This window comes from Heliangelus exortis, chromosome 1 (assembly GCF_036169615.1).
Source record: "Heliangelus exortis chromosome 1, bHelExo1.hap1, whole genome shotgun sequence".
Classification (NCBI taxonomy): domain Eukaryota; kingdom Metazoa; phylum Chordata; class Aves; order Apodiformes; family Trochilidae; genus Heliangelus; species Heliangelus exortis.
In genome coordinates this window covers 14292393-14305806 of record NC_092422.1, presented here as the reverse complement: position 1 = coordinate 14305806, position 13414 = coordinate 14292393, and the positions used below count along the sequence as shown (strand labels likewise).

Sequence of the window (13414 nt, the reverse complement as noted above, 5' to 3'; positions counted from 1 at the left end):
AGGAGTTAGACAGCTCTGACGACCAAATTGCCTCTCTGATCCACTTCATAAGCATGACTATTAATCAATTGCTTTCCTCAGAGATGAGGAAAGCTTCCTGTTCAGAAGCTGCTCTGAAAAAATAAGCAAATCCAACACTGTGTGAAGATACAAAGAATATTTTAGAGACCTCTTTTGAAGACAACCAGGAGAGTTTGCTTCCTCCTAAGAAAAAGCAGTAATTCTGACACACTTTTCTTTAGAAATTCCTCCAGTTAAGAGTACACAGATCTGAAATTCCTCTTGGGCACCTGGTTATTTGTGTTTAGGCAACTTCCCTGACAGTCTCACTGGACAGTGTATTTACACTGTACTCAAATATGTGCTTTCAATTAATTTATGTGTGGAACAAGACGTGGTGATGTGGATGGTTTTGGCAACAAAAAAGTAGAATAGCAATGTATTATAATACAGCATGAATACCTTTATCCTTGCATTTATTAGTGCGCATACGTACAATTCCAATCTAGAACAAGCCTGTGCAAAGCCGTCTGGACATTCTGTTGTGATTATTTATTGATTATTATAAAGAGTTCAAATAAATGAACACAAATTAATTAAAAACAAAAAAACCAAAACAAAAAAACCACAACAAAACAAACCAAGAAAATGAAAGATCATACCCTAAAAGATATTCCTCCAGAAAACTGCCATCCCTTTCAATAATTTAATAATTTTAATAACTGTTAGGATTAGTAGTCAACTTTGTTCTTTGATTTCTAAAACACATTAGAGAAAAGTCTTTCTGTTCATACCAAACCTACTGAAAGTGAAAAATCACAGTTCTGTTGCTTTCTGGACATCTTGCATAAAGGTCCTGAGAACTGGAAATAAATAAAAATCTAGACCTTAGAGAGACATTTCTTGGAACACATCAATTTAGAGAGCTCTGCTACGGGCAGCATCAGTGGCCAAACAGAAGACAGAGGGAACTGTGTGAGTTATGCAGCCTCACACCCAGGAGGGGATGAGCTGAGGTGAGGGTGGGTGACCCCTCAAACAGCAATTTCCAAGGAAGCTTCTGATATGTGAGGAACTCTGCACCCATGGAGTTTACACCTGCAGAGGGAAACGCAGCTCCTTCAGCTACCTGCACAGAGGGTGAGCTTGTTTCCTCAGATGTGACCCACTCCTTATGTGTCAGGATCTTCTACAACTAGTTTCTTGTTCCCACTTCTCATTTTCAAAGGATTAAAAATGTAAAAATTAAAAGGATTTTTAAAATGTAACGCTAGGTATAATTTATGTAAACCTATTTTTGTCAATATAAGTTAGTCCATCATTTTAAGAGGTTGTAGAATGATTCATGATTGATGTTTTTGAGCGTGGGGTTCAGTTGGTTTTCCCCTTTAAACTCTAAAAATTGTATAGCTGTTCTGGGAAAAAATTATTATGGAGTAAACTACTCTGAAAGCTGAAAAAAAGAAATGGAGGGAGAAAGACCAACTTGTGTGACCAGTTCTAATTGTACTCAGCATAACTTGCATAATTTTCTTCTATTGCAGCATTTGGATTTTAATGAAATTCTAAAAATGTGGGGAAAAAAATCTCAAATCAACTCTACAGTTTTCCCTTAACACTGCAACAATCTGAGGCATTTTATCATGAACACAGGTCTTGTTTTGAAAGGAAATTTATCTCAAATAATAGCAAAAGCCTTGTTCTGAGTCTGCAGCAAACGTATTCTGTTTGGAAACACAGAATGGTCTCTGACAGTAAACTTGGTATCTGCATCAAACAGCATCTGTTCAGCATGACAGCACCAATACCTGAAGAATATTTAACTGATATAAAGTGAAAAGTAATAAACTGTTCCTTTTAAAATATAAAATAAATGCACTAGTAAGAAAACCTTATATTTGAAAACAAATACAGAACTCGTATTTGAAACACACTTGGATACTATTACACTATCTTCACTATTTCCAAAGGTTGTATTATTCTTCAAAGGTTTTTTCACTTCACATTTTGTCACTTTGATTTCTATTTATAACAATTTTCAGTTGATCAAGAGATGCTTTTTTTTCCTTCAAGTGTTTTAACAAGGGTGTTTACTAAATATCTGCATATATTTTAGACCTGCAAGTTCCAATACACTTGGAACTGAAGAGCAAAAAAGATTCATTGAAACATTGATCAAACAATTAAGGCATTTGTCATGTTTTTATTTTCTCTGTTTCCTGATTCATCCTTCTGAATGGCCTGTTCTTGTGATATAGCTGCATTTTGGTGGTAATAAACTTTGCAGTTTTGTCTTTTTCTACCAAAACTTTCATTCATATGACACACAGTAGTAGTTAGATATGCAGTAGTAGTCACCTATTGTATCTTTCATTCACATTACAACATTTTGTAGAAAGAAAAAACATCATATAATGCATACAGACAATACACATCAAGGAAAATATGAGAAGCAAACTGTTTCTTCTTTAGGTCACCTGGGAGCTTTCCAAAACATTGGTGTTAAGACTCAAGCCATGAGAAGGAAAGAGGAGTGAATCACTTAGTCAAAGGGAGTATCAATCACACAGCTTGCAAACATACACTGTGAATGCAAAACACAGCTCTCGTTTTGCTTTTTTGTGGTGGTATTTTTACATCATTAAAATCTATTAGATTTCAAGCTGCCAAACTAGCTTTAGATTTACTTAAAAAAGTTTTTTCTGTGCTAGAAAAAACCCAGCACATCAAAGACACCAAGGAAGAGAGCACTTTTCACATTTGTAACGTAGATCTGTCCAGATGAGCTCCCAAAGGAATTCTGTCCAAATAAATATAAAATTCAATACTCTAGTTATAGCTAAACATTAAGAAGATTTTATTTTTTTTTTTGTATCACTTACAGAAGGACTCAGAAAGAGCAGGAAGAAACAGACAGTTTTTATAATATGGAAATGCACTAAACTAAGAGGTGAAACAAAACAAAAGGAGATTTAATTGAGCTGGCTGAGCACTTCCTGCTCATGGAACAAAGGTTCTCTGGCAGAAGCAGGAATGCATGGCCTGAAAACAAAACTCTTGATGGTGTGAGCTGAGAAATACTCCACAGTTCTGAGGCACCAGGAAATGAAAGATATAAGAGGTAAGGAACCCCAACAGCAGCAATTGGCTACTTCTGAGGGCTCAGGATACAGAAAAGCTATTGGTAAGAAACTGAGATAGTTCCTACCCCTGAAATAGAAATAAAGATAGTGTGGTAGGTCTGGAGGAGTCTCTTCTGTATCTGTTTTCTGTGACAGCATCAGTATCTGTGTGTTAATAGAATTGATTAAGACTTCCTGACTAAATATATAAGAGGAGACTTAAAGCCACGGGCTCCACATAGTCATTGTATTTACACCTGGGAGGATGGAAGGCATCATTGAAGCTTACACTTAGGAGAGAAAACAAACAAAAAAACCAAAATAAAGCATTAAAATCCACACAATGCTCTACTCATGTTGTATTTCAAGGTTTCCACAACCCATTACAGTAGATATTTAAGCAAGACTGGTCATTAAAATCACCAACTGGATTTCTGGCCTCTCCTTCCTGTGCAATGTATTATGTCCACAAAAGAGAATCTGGAACTAGCAGGGAACAGTAGATCCCTCAATTTTGAGAAACACAAAAGCTAAAATCCAATCCATATGCCAAAAAGAACTGAAAACACAGTTGCCCTCAGCAAAACTTGTTATGTTTTACCAAGACAAACTTGTACAGCAGAACACTTTTCTTGAAAAGTCTCCCTGTAAATTCTCACAGAACTTGTACACACATTTATACAAGTGCTTTCTGTTTCATTGGAAAGTTTGTCACTTTCTTCCAAATTTTTTCCACTAGCAACTCTTTTCAGATAATTGTCTCATCTTCCATTATACATTGGACTCTGATTCACTGAAGAATTAAAAAGTAGAAAATCTGGAAAAGTATCCAGTAAATCTATTCTGTTTTTAGATAAGATCCAATTTTTAAAATCTATGTGTGTTCGCATCCAAATTAAAGTATCTTTTTATTAGAAGAACTGAAATTAGAAATTTTCCAAATAGAAGACAAAAGACAAAGCTTAAAGGATAAACATGAGAGTAGAACAGAGAAAAATACTTTCTTCAGGATGTTAACCTGGAGATGTGGCCAATAGTTTTTCTGCTTTCCTTCTGGAAATAAGTCCTGTTGGATTTTGTTTCCTGCTTTTTCTGGGATTTCATCTAAATGTACATCACAGCTATGTCAGCATCCCACCACGGAACTTCAGGAATCATTGAAATCAAATGAGTTTTCTGCACTGAGAACAAGACTGCAGAGGTTTGTTGCATAAGACCTAAAACATTATTATACCTCTCTGTTAACAACTGGCTAAAAACATCTTCTGTCTAAGGAATATTTATGTGTTTTATAAAATGTACCTTCTAGATAACAGCCATGATGGCAGTCTAACTGAATTGGCAGTTCCACAGGAAATTTATCAATCTCCTATTACTTACTATCAATACAAAGAAATATGATTACAACTAAAAACATCATAAATACAGACTGAAAGATTTATCCTGATTTTTATATTCAAGTAAAACATTCCATTTCAGTTGCAATGGGTAGGTTTTATAATTTTATTTTATTAATAGACACAGAAGAATAACAGTTCAAAAACAGTAATGGAAAAAAATGACCAAAGCAAAAACACTGAACTTGAATGTATATTCAGTATTTATGGGCATAACGTAGGAGATTTCAGGAAGTGTGAGAAAGAAATACAGCATATTACAATCTAGAGAAACAACTCAAATTAACAGTTCAGTGAATAGGGACATGTTAACTTTTACAATACCCCACAGTGATACAATTAAATTCTATTTAAGTAGAATTAATGTTATATATTTTTAAAAATATATAGGAGAATTTATAAACCATAGCTTTAAAAATATATAAGCAATGAATCTAAAGTTTTCTTTTAATATGAAAAAATTGAGATATTTAAACAATCCTTAACTTCAAGAATTAATTTAATGCCATTTCAGATTACTGATTTTTTAAAAATAAAGCAGCTCCACATTGAATCCACTGGTCTTGGTTTCCTCCACAAGGCACATCAATATTTGTCACCACACGATCTCTCTCTGCACTAGTGTAGACTGGCAGGGATATGCATTCCTCTGGGGAATATGGACCATAAGCATCCTGCCAATAAACAAACACTTGGTTATCACACAAACACACCACAAAACGTGAGAAAGAAACAACCTCCAATGATATGGGATCAAAAGCTGGATCCCAAGATACAGTTTAGACACTGCTGTCTTGGACCGGAGACTTGGTCCATGCTACAGAGAAGGATTACTAACAAAGCTGAGACCAGAAAATTCTCTAGACTACCCCAAAACTAAGCACCTACTTCTTTGTCTCCAGTTTGGTAAACTGAAAAACACAAGAACATACATAATAGGGGTGATCCTATGAACTACATATCAGAATCTTCATTCAGACAAAAAAAAAAAAAAATCCAAAAATCTTCTGTAAACCAGGGGCAAGGGAAGTGTTGATCCATTCCCAGATGGAAGAAAGTCCCTTGGGAGCCTCAGTGCTGAGTAGCTCAGGGAGCTACTGATCTGGGCAGGCTGGAGTGCTGGCTCAGCCCTTGCCCTTGCCAAGCCCTCCTGCCTCACCTCCTCCTGCTGTCCCCCCACTTCTCCCTGTCCCCCCAGCTCTGCAGCATCCATCCCCCTGCTGCTCCTCAGGCACTGCAGCCCCAGGTGTGATCTGCAGCTGAGATACCTGCAGGTGGGACACTTCAGGAACTACATCAAGTAAAGTCATAGCCCACAGTTTCCAGGCTACTGGAAACAGTAGACTTCAACAACAATTTCTAACGTGACTGATTCCAAACATGGAAAATATTCCCTAATGAGAGAGAGCTTGAATACCTTGCATTACAGCTTCACAGGGGCCCCATCTCACACTTAATGAAGGATATTGAGAGGAACCAAGAATTATTTAATTTAGTTCAGACCATTACTTCAAACAAGCCTAGATTCCTTAGGCCTTTCCATGTACTTCTAGCACTTCAAGAGATGGAAGCATATATAAAAAGTTATATTACTAGTAAAAAAATAGTAGGTTTCACACAAATACTGATCACAATCACAATTGGGGTTTTTTTGCATGTCTGGAAAACAGGCCATTTCCTTTAAGTGCCTAAATAGGAAATCATCAACCAAACTTTTAAGCAATCAGATTTGAGCTGTGCTTTGAACTTCCAGATGAATTTTTTGCACTCTTCTATATGTTTCCCTACTGCTCAGCATGAGCAGTACTACAACTACTACAAAGACTACAATTTTACAATTGTGTAATTGTATATAGTTTTATATATAGATATATATAATTAAATAATAACATATTATATTTTGCTACATATTATATAAAATCTTTTCCATATTGTTATATATTATTATATTATATACAATCAAATAATAATATGTAATTGTATATATACAGTTTTATATACAGAGAGAAGTATATAATTGTATATAGAGAATCTTGATTAAAGCCATGTCCTTACTTCTCATTCTGTACCTGATGACCAAGCCATGCTCTACCCTGAGAACAGTAACAGTAACTTTCCATACTACAAATGGTGTAAGTCTTGGTGTAGCTTTCTCCTAGGGTTTTACACAGAGCATTGACCCTACCAATGACAACAGAACTGAGCTCAAAGACTTAGTCAAGACTTCCTGCAGCATATAATGGGTGTCAACCCATCTTTTTTATTTACTGTAAAAAATTCAGGGTTTGATTCAATTGATACACATGAAACTTGTTTTCCATCACACTCAAAATCTCCCTTCCTGTCAAGAGGAAACTGTAAGATTTTCAAGAATAAAATAACAAAGCAGTACACTTCTCAGAAAGGAATTTGAAAAAAAAAAGAGTTGTCTTAACATGAACATCAAATGTGAGTTAGTAAAGCTCCAATATTAGAAAATAACTAAAAACAGGAAAAAGGAAACATGCAAACAATAACTGCTTCAAGCACTTTGCCTTGCATGTCAACTCTAAGACATTTTTTAAGAATTTTGTTCCTTTCAAAAATCAACTCCTCATGTCTTTTGAATGTCTGTTTTTAAATCCTTACAGAAGGTCAGTGCACTGTAAGAGCAATACAGAATAACTTAATAATCTGGGGTTTGTGAAAAGAACTCAGATATTCACAGAAGGATCATACTTAGCACATTTATCCCTTGGTTAAAGCAATAAAGACAAAATGCTTCCCAGTCTGAGAATTTAAGTTCTGCCAAAGCTTGGTGTCCAAACGCTATCAGATTGCCTTCAAAGATCTGTTTTTACACCTTTCTGGGTCAAAATAGCTGTTCACATGCCTTTCTCAATCCCATTGATGTTTTAAGGAACCACATTATTTGAAGCTTAAAACCATTATGTGAAACTCTTTTTGAACCACAAGTCCTTCTGTCTTTGGCTTACACAGAAGCTGCCTCAGACAGGGTTCCACACTCTTTAGTGACACTCTTCTCAGGTTGGGATCTACCCAACTTAAAATTGGACTTAAAATTGGAAAGGACCTTCACAGTTCAATGAGAATAAATATCATGTTAGTAGCTGAAAATACTCCATGTTAGGTACTGCAGCATTTTTAGGGAGTTCCCTTAGAGAAATATTGTAGGCTAATTTTGGCTTTTGCTCACTAGATGGAGATTTTTGCTCACTAGACCTCATGAGATATTTATTGGGAAAAGAAAAAAAACCTAGAAACTGAATAATTCTAAGGTAATATGCTCTACTTCGTGTACACTTCTCCTAAGAAGAGAATGATGAGGTAAGGGGAAGTGCATAATGTCTTGATTCTGCCTCATGTTCTTAGCACAGTGTTTGATTATGATCAGTTCTTACAAAGGAGCCAAGAGCAAAACAACTTAAGGGCAGATCAATTCAGAAATGGCCTGCTTAGAGATTTTTATATTTAAAATCTGGACAGTTGACAAGTCTGGGACTGTGTTTTAAAAGAATTTTATTTTTTTCCAACACAATGACTTCAGTTGCTACTCATTTCAAAGATGAAGTACATCAGAAGAAATTTAATCATTGAACTATTTCACTTCTATGTTTTATAGATATAACTATCAGCCGGTGTCACATATAACTTCTGGATTTTACCTTTGAAGTTTAAAAATATAGACTTTTATTCAGAAAAAGAACTATTAGCCTATTTTTTCTCTAAAACAAAACAATTTTTTTTCCAGAACAAAGAGAAGGTTACTTACAACCCTCATTTTCAGTGTGCTAAAATAAACATTTGGTATTACCAGGTATATTACCATCCTCCCCCATGCACCACTGAGTCTACTATCTATTAAGATGGGGGCAATTCCGTATTTATCACACACACCACCTTTCAAGTAAATAGGAAATTTCTTTATTTCTTTGAACAAAAAGCACCCTGTAAACTGCAAAAGAAATGAAAAATCTTTCTTTGGTCTACACTTTAATGGGTTTTGTTATAGGGTTTTTATTTTGTCTTTTATATATATATATAATTTTCAGCATTTTATTTCCCACCAAAGCTTGGAGTAGTAGTGCAGATTGTGGCCAGTATTTAGTTGTGTGTTCAAAGTCTAAATCTTCAGCACTGTACCTCTAATGCTGTAGTGTAATATAATACTGCAATTCCAGAGCTAGAAATAGCAATCAGGAAATTAAAAGTAAAAAAAAGCCAGTATACAGTGGTGTGCTAACAACAGAGCTCCTTGCACAACATCTATCATAATATATCACAAATTCCATCATCGCCATAATTTCTGATAATTAATAAACTCAGTTCTGACTGAAATTTCATCTACTTTGGTCCAGTGAACTTTTTTCTTTAAGAATTTTCTAACCAAACCTAGAGAGAACTCTGCAGGGTTCTCTAAGTTGCCAAATAATAAATTCCTTCAGTTAGGAAATTAATTTGCTTTATTTATTTATGAGTTAATGTACATCCACCTCTAGTTCTCACTTTCTACATTTACACTTGATCTTTGGTGTAAAAGTCTTATTATATTTTCTTTTAGATCTTTTAATGGGATTTTTCTAACCTCTCTGTCCCAGAGCTAGCAGTCTATGCTGTCTCTGGAGTCACAACTAGCCAGAGATTTACCCCAGTTACTTTGGGATGAGCTTCATGAGATGCTTTTCTTTTACTGAAATCAAAGAAGGAACTAAGACAACTATGTCATACTGGACAAATAATTTTTAGGCTGATAAAATTCATTGAGATAAATTCCACAATAATCCTTCTTTTAGTTGTAAGATGGTCAGTTTATAAGTTTGTAATTTACACATATCCTTGAATAAGTTTTATGTAACTTTTTGCTTTATTTATCAGAGATTGTTATTACAATTGGAGAGTTGTAGCAGTCATGATTTTTACTGTTTGGATAATTTCACTTTCATCTTATACAGTTCTGCAAGCATTGGCATTTATAAAAATTAGTTTAAGTGTGGGAAAGGCTTTCTTAGCCTTTCTATGGTGTGATCTTGCAGATCACACCATATTTTTCTATCTTTTTATAGCTATTACACTTTAATTTTAAAATCACAAAGAAAATACATTTCAGGAATAAACTCCCGAACTCTCATATGCATTGCACTAAATAAACTTTTGAAAAAAATGTTAATGCTTTTTAAAAGACAAAGAAAAAAGGTATGAGTGAAATAAATCCCTTGGCTTGATCTAAACAATAAAAGATAGAAAATATTACTAAGTTCTTGTTTTATATAGAAGAGGTAACTGCTTTTCCTTTTAAAGAGAGAGATTTTTATTTTTAAATGAGGGAGAAAGCAGGTCAGCAACATTGTACTGAAAAGCTGCTACACAGAAAAAAAGAAAATTATGGGTCTTGAAAATACAGTGGTTTTAATAATTCAGTACCTGTGGAATCCAGGCCATGTAACAAGGGAGAACAGATGACACACTGGGAGAATCATGCAGATTTTCTGATAGTCGATTTCCATCAAAACTGCAACCTTCCAGTTGTAAGCCAGTGATCTGCCATGGAAATGTAAAATATTCAAAGATATATAAGAGACTTCAAAATGTCAGTGATGATTACACTGCTTTAATAAATGGAAATTCCTTTAATATGAATTTTTAAATAGAAGGAAAGCAATTACTGTAATGTTCTGTGTGAGAATAAGAAACGTGATTTTAAAGCAAGATCTGGACAACACTTCAGTGTGAACTTCCTCTGATTTAGGTTCACATTCTTTAAATGTTAGAGGAAAAGATTGATAAATGTCATTATTTATGATGCTGCAGTTACCTGGCATTAGATTAATGGAAATAAGAGCAACAACCAAGTACACAATTATTACAATGTCAAGAATAAGAGAAGTAGAATCACTGAAATAAGCATGATTGAGCTTGGAAACCTGAGCACAGCTTCCAGAGAATGGAATGCACAATTATACCACTTCTGCAGAAGCAAACAAAATATACTGAAGTAGTATAACAGAAAATGCTATTTAACATAATTAAAGATTTTTTAGATAAACTAGTGTTTGGAAAAATTAAATAAAAACCATATCTTCTTCTGTAAGTAACAATGCAATGCTTTATATGTAACATGTTGTAAGTGTTTGCTTTTAAGTACTAAGTACTTTCAGCCTCTGAACTAAACATTCACTTTTTTTCTTTACTGAAGTTCTGCATAAATTAATGACAATAATAGACAGCTATTCTGGATTGTTGTTGATAACTTTATTTTCCCTGTACAAATAATAATAGTTTGGCATTATTATTATTAATAATAACAAAAAGAACAGTAATAATCATCATAAGTTTGGCCTATTGAAGGGAGAACAATATTAACAATAATAAAACAACTCAGTAATAACTTTCAGGCAGCTATTCAAAAGGGTAACTCTTCAGAGAATTGCCACAATGTTCTGGTTGCAAAAGACCTTAAAGATCACCAAGTCCAACCATTAACCTAGAGTCCAGTGCTAAACCACATCTACATGTCTTCTGAACACCTCCAGGGATGGTGATTTATACACACCTCTGGGCAGCCTGTTCTGCTGTCTGAAAACCCTTTCAGAGAAGCTCCTTCTAATATCCAGTCTAAACCTTCTCTGGCACAACTCAAGGTCATCTCCTCTCATTCAGTCTTAAGTTAGAGCAGATGTCTAACAGAAGCTACAGGGTGAAGATCACTTGTCTGTTATCCTATAATACCACAGTTCTGAAGTAAATAGATAATAGTGAGGTGGGCTCTCACCAAAGTGGTGCTGGAACTGGTAAGCACAATGCTGCTGGAACTTATACAATAACACAGGGAGTGTTACTCTCATGCTTGAAAGGCAATGCTTTCCTCCCAAGTGCTTAGGTTTTTTTGTTAATACTCTACTAACTGTATGCTATCATGAAAGTATCATGAAAAGCACAAAAGGAATGAAGTTTTACTGGTGATTATAATGAGGCTTTCTCACAGACTCCTCCCTGCTGTCTCTACTGTTAACATTCTTAAGGCCTCACTTTATTTCATGGACAAGTCCTAGATCACACTTTATCTGGCTAAACTTCTGACTGAATGCTTTCAAAGCTCTTGCTTATACCTATCACACAAAAACTAGAGAGAATAATCTCATGTGTTCTTCTAGATCCCCTTCCTGCAATCTGCAGGGAATTTTTTTCTGGAGCTTATTTTGATAAATGTGTGAGTTGGGCAAAAGTTTTGAGGGGAGACTGGTCTGATGAAGAGGCTTTAAAATTTATTTTTAGGGTGTTCAAAGGTCTGACCATCCTGAACATCTCTAAAAGAATTTTCAATAGAAGTGGGTCACCTATTGAAAATCTTCCCAGTGCCACACATTTCTTCTTTTGATATTGGAAGTTCCTTTGACATTGTAGTTATATAAAATAACATAATTTGATGTCCTGGAAAACTTGAACCAATCCCAGGGACTCCTTTGAAGATGAAGACCAGATTTTTTACTTTGATTTCATATTAAAATACACTTAAGAAAGCAGAACCTTGGAACAATGTACTTTCACATACTGTTTGGCTGAGTACACCCACAACCCTCCTCTCATTTCTATGATAAAAACCAGAAAACAGCTACTACAAAGGACATGGACTTCACAGTATCTATAATTACTATGCACAGAACTGTTCTGGCTCAGATCAGAGTAGTGGCTGGAGTTGATAATAATTTTTAAAATTTTAATTCTTACAAAGTAACTGGCATTTTGCAACTACTAGTATGAGTTTGGTTTCAAAAAAACCTATTGTTACCCATTACAGATTATGTTTCTTTAAAACAAATTAGTAGAAAGTGTGTTGGTATAATACTCCAAAGCATCAGTGTTTCCAAAATTTCAAATTTTCAATGCTATGCTAAAATTACAGCAGATTTCAGGAAGTCATATTTTCTTCACTACCTTCAAAGGCCTCCATCATTAATGTCTTGGTATTTACAGCATGGAGGTATACTGTAAAAAAAAAAAGACCACTAAGAACATCTAATATTTATGTCAATTGCTAAGAGCAAAGTTTTGATATCAATGCTGGTATGTCCTGTGTTCAGTTCTGGGCCTCCCAGTTCAAGAAAGGCTAAGAACTACTGGAGAAAGTACAGAGAAGGGCTGCAAAGGGGAGCATCTCTCTTATGAGGGGGAGACTGGAAGACCTGGATCTGTTTAGTCTGGAGAAGACTGAGAGGGGATCTTATTAATGCTTATAAAAAGCTACAAGGCAGGTGTCAGGAGGACAGGGGTCAAACCCTTCTCAGTGGTCAGTGATAGGACAAGAGGCAACAGGCACAAACTAGAACATTGGCAGAGCTATCTAAACATGAGGAAATTCTTTGCTTTGAGGGTGGCAGAGCACTGGAACAGGTGCCCAGAGAGGTGGTGGAGTCTGTGTCACTGGAGACATCAAAACCTGCCTGGATGTTATCCTGTGAATCTGCTTCAGCAGGGGGGGTTGGACTAGGTTATCTCCAGAGGTCTCTTTCACTCCCTAACAGTCTATGATTCTGTGAATATTATAGTTTTGCAATAAATTTCTTGGTTTTCACTACTTATATGAAGGTCTCCCCAAGCTCATTGCATTTAATACCCAAAAAGACTCTTATCATGTTTCTTTTCTTACACCCTTTTCTATAATAACAGAAAAAGGAATGCCAAATGGATTTGCTACCTACTTTTGTACAACAGCACAATCAATGCACAAAGCAGAGAGATGCATTTGCATACCAATGTGTGATTTTATTGCTATAGCCATACATTTTCAGTACCTTTTGTTATGGCAATCTGAAGTGATACTGAGGAAGGTGTAATTTTATGCAGATTGATTCAATAGCAAATATTAAAGACATCCTACTAGGAGAGATCTATTTCACA

General features: G+C 35.2%; 1 protein-coding gene across 2 annotated transcripts in view; it reads right to left on the bottom strand.

The window, feature by feature from the left end:
- Window positions 1–4601: 4601 nt before the first annotated feature.
- Window positions 4602–13414, bottom strand: part of DYNC2H1 (dynein cytoplasmic 2 heavy chain 1) — a 147670-nt gene continuing 138857 nt past the window's right edge. For both annotated transcript variants that reach the window (XM_071734517.1, XM_071734525.1), the window contains exons 88-89: window positions 9941–10057; window positions 4602–5193 (exon numbers count right to left, since the gene is read on the bottom strand). In XM_071734517.1, the coding sequence (XP_071590618.1) occupies window positions 5035–5193; window positions 9941–10057 (276 nt within the window). In that variant the 3' untranslated portion in view covers window positions 4602–5034. The remainder of the gene's footprint in view (window positions 5194–9940; window positions 10058–13414) is intronic.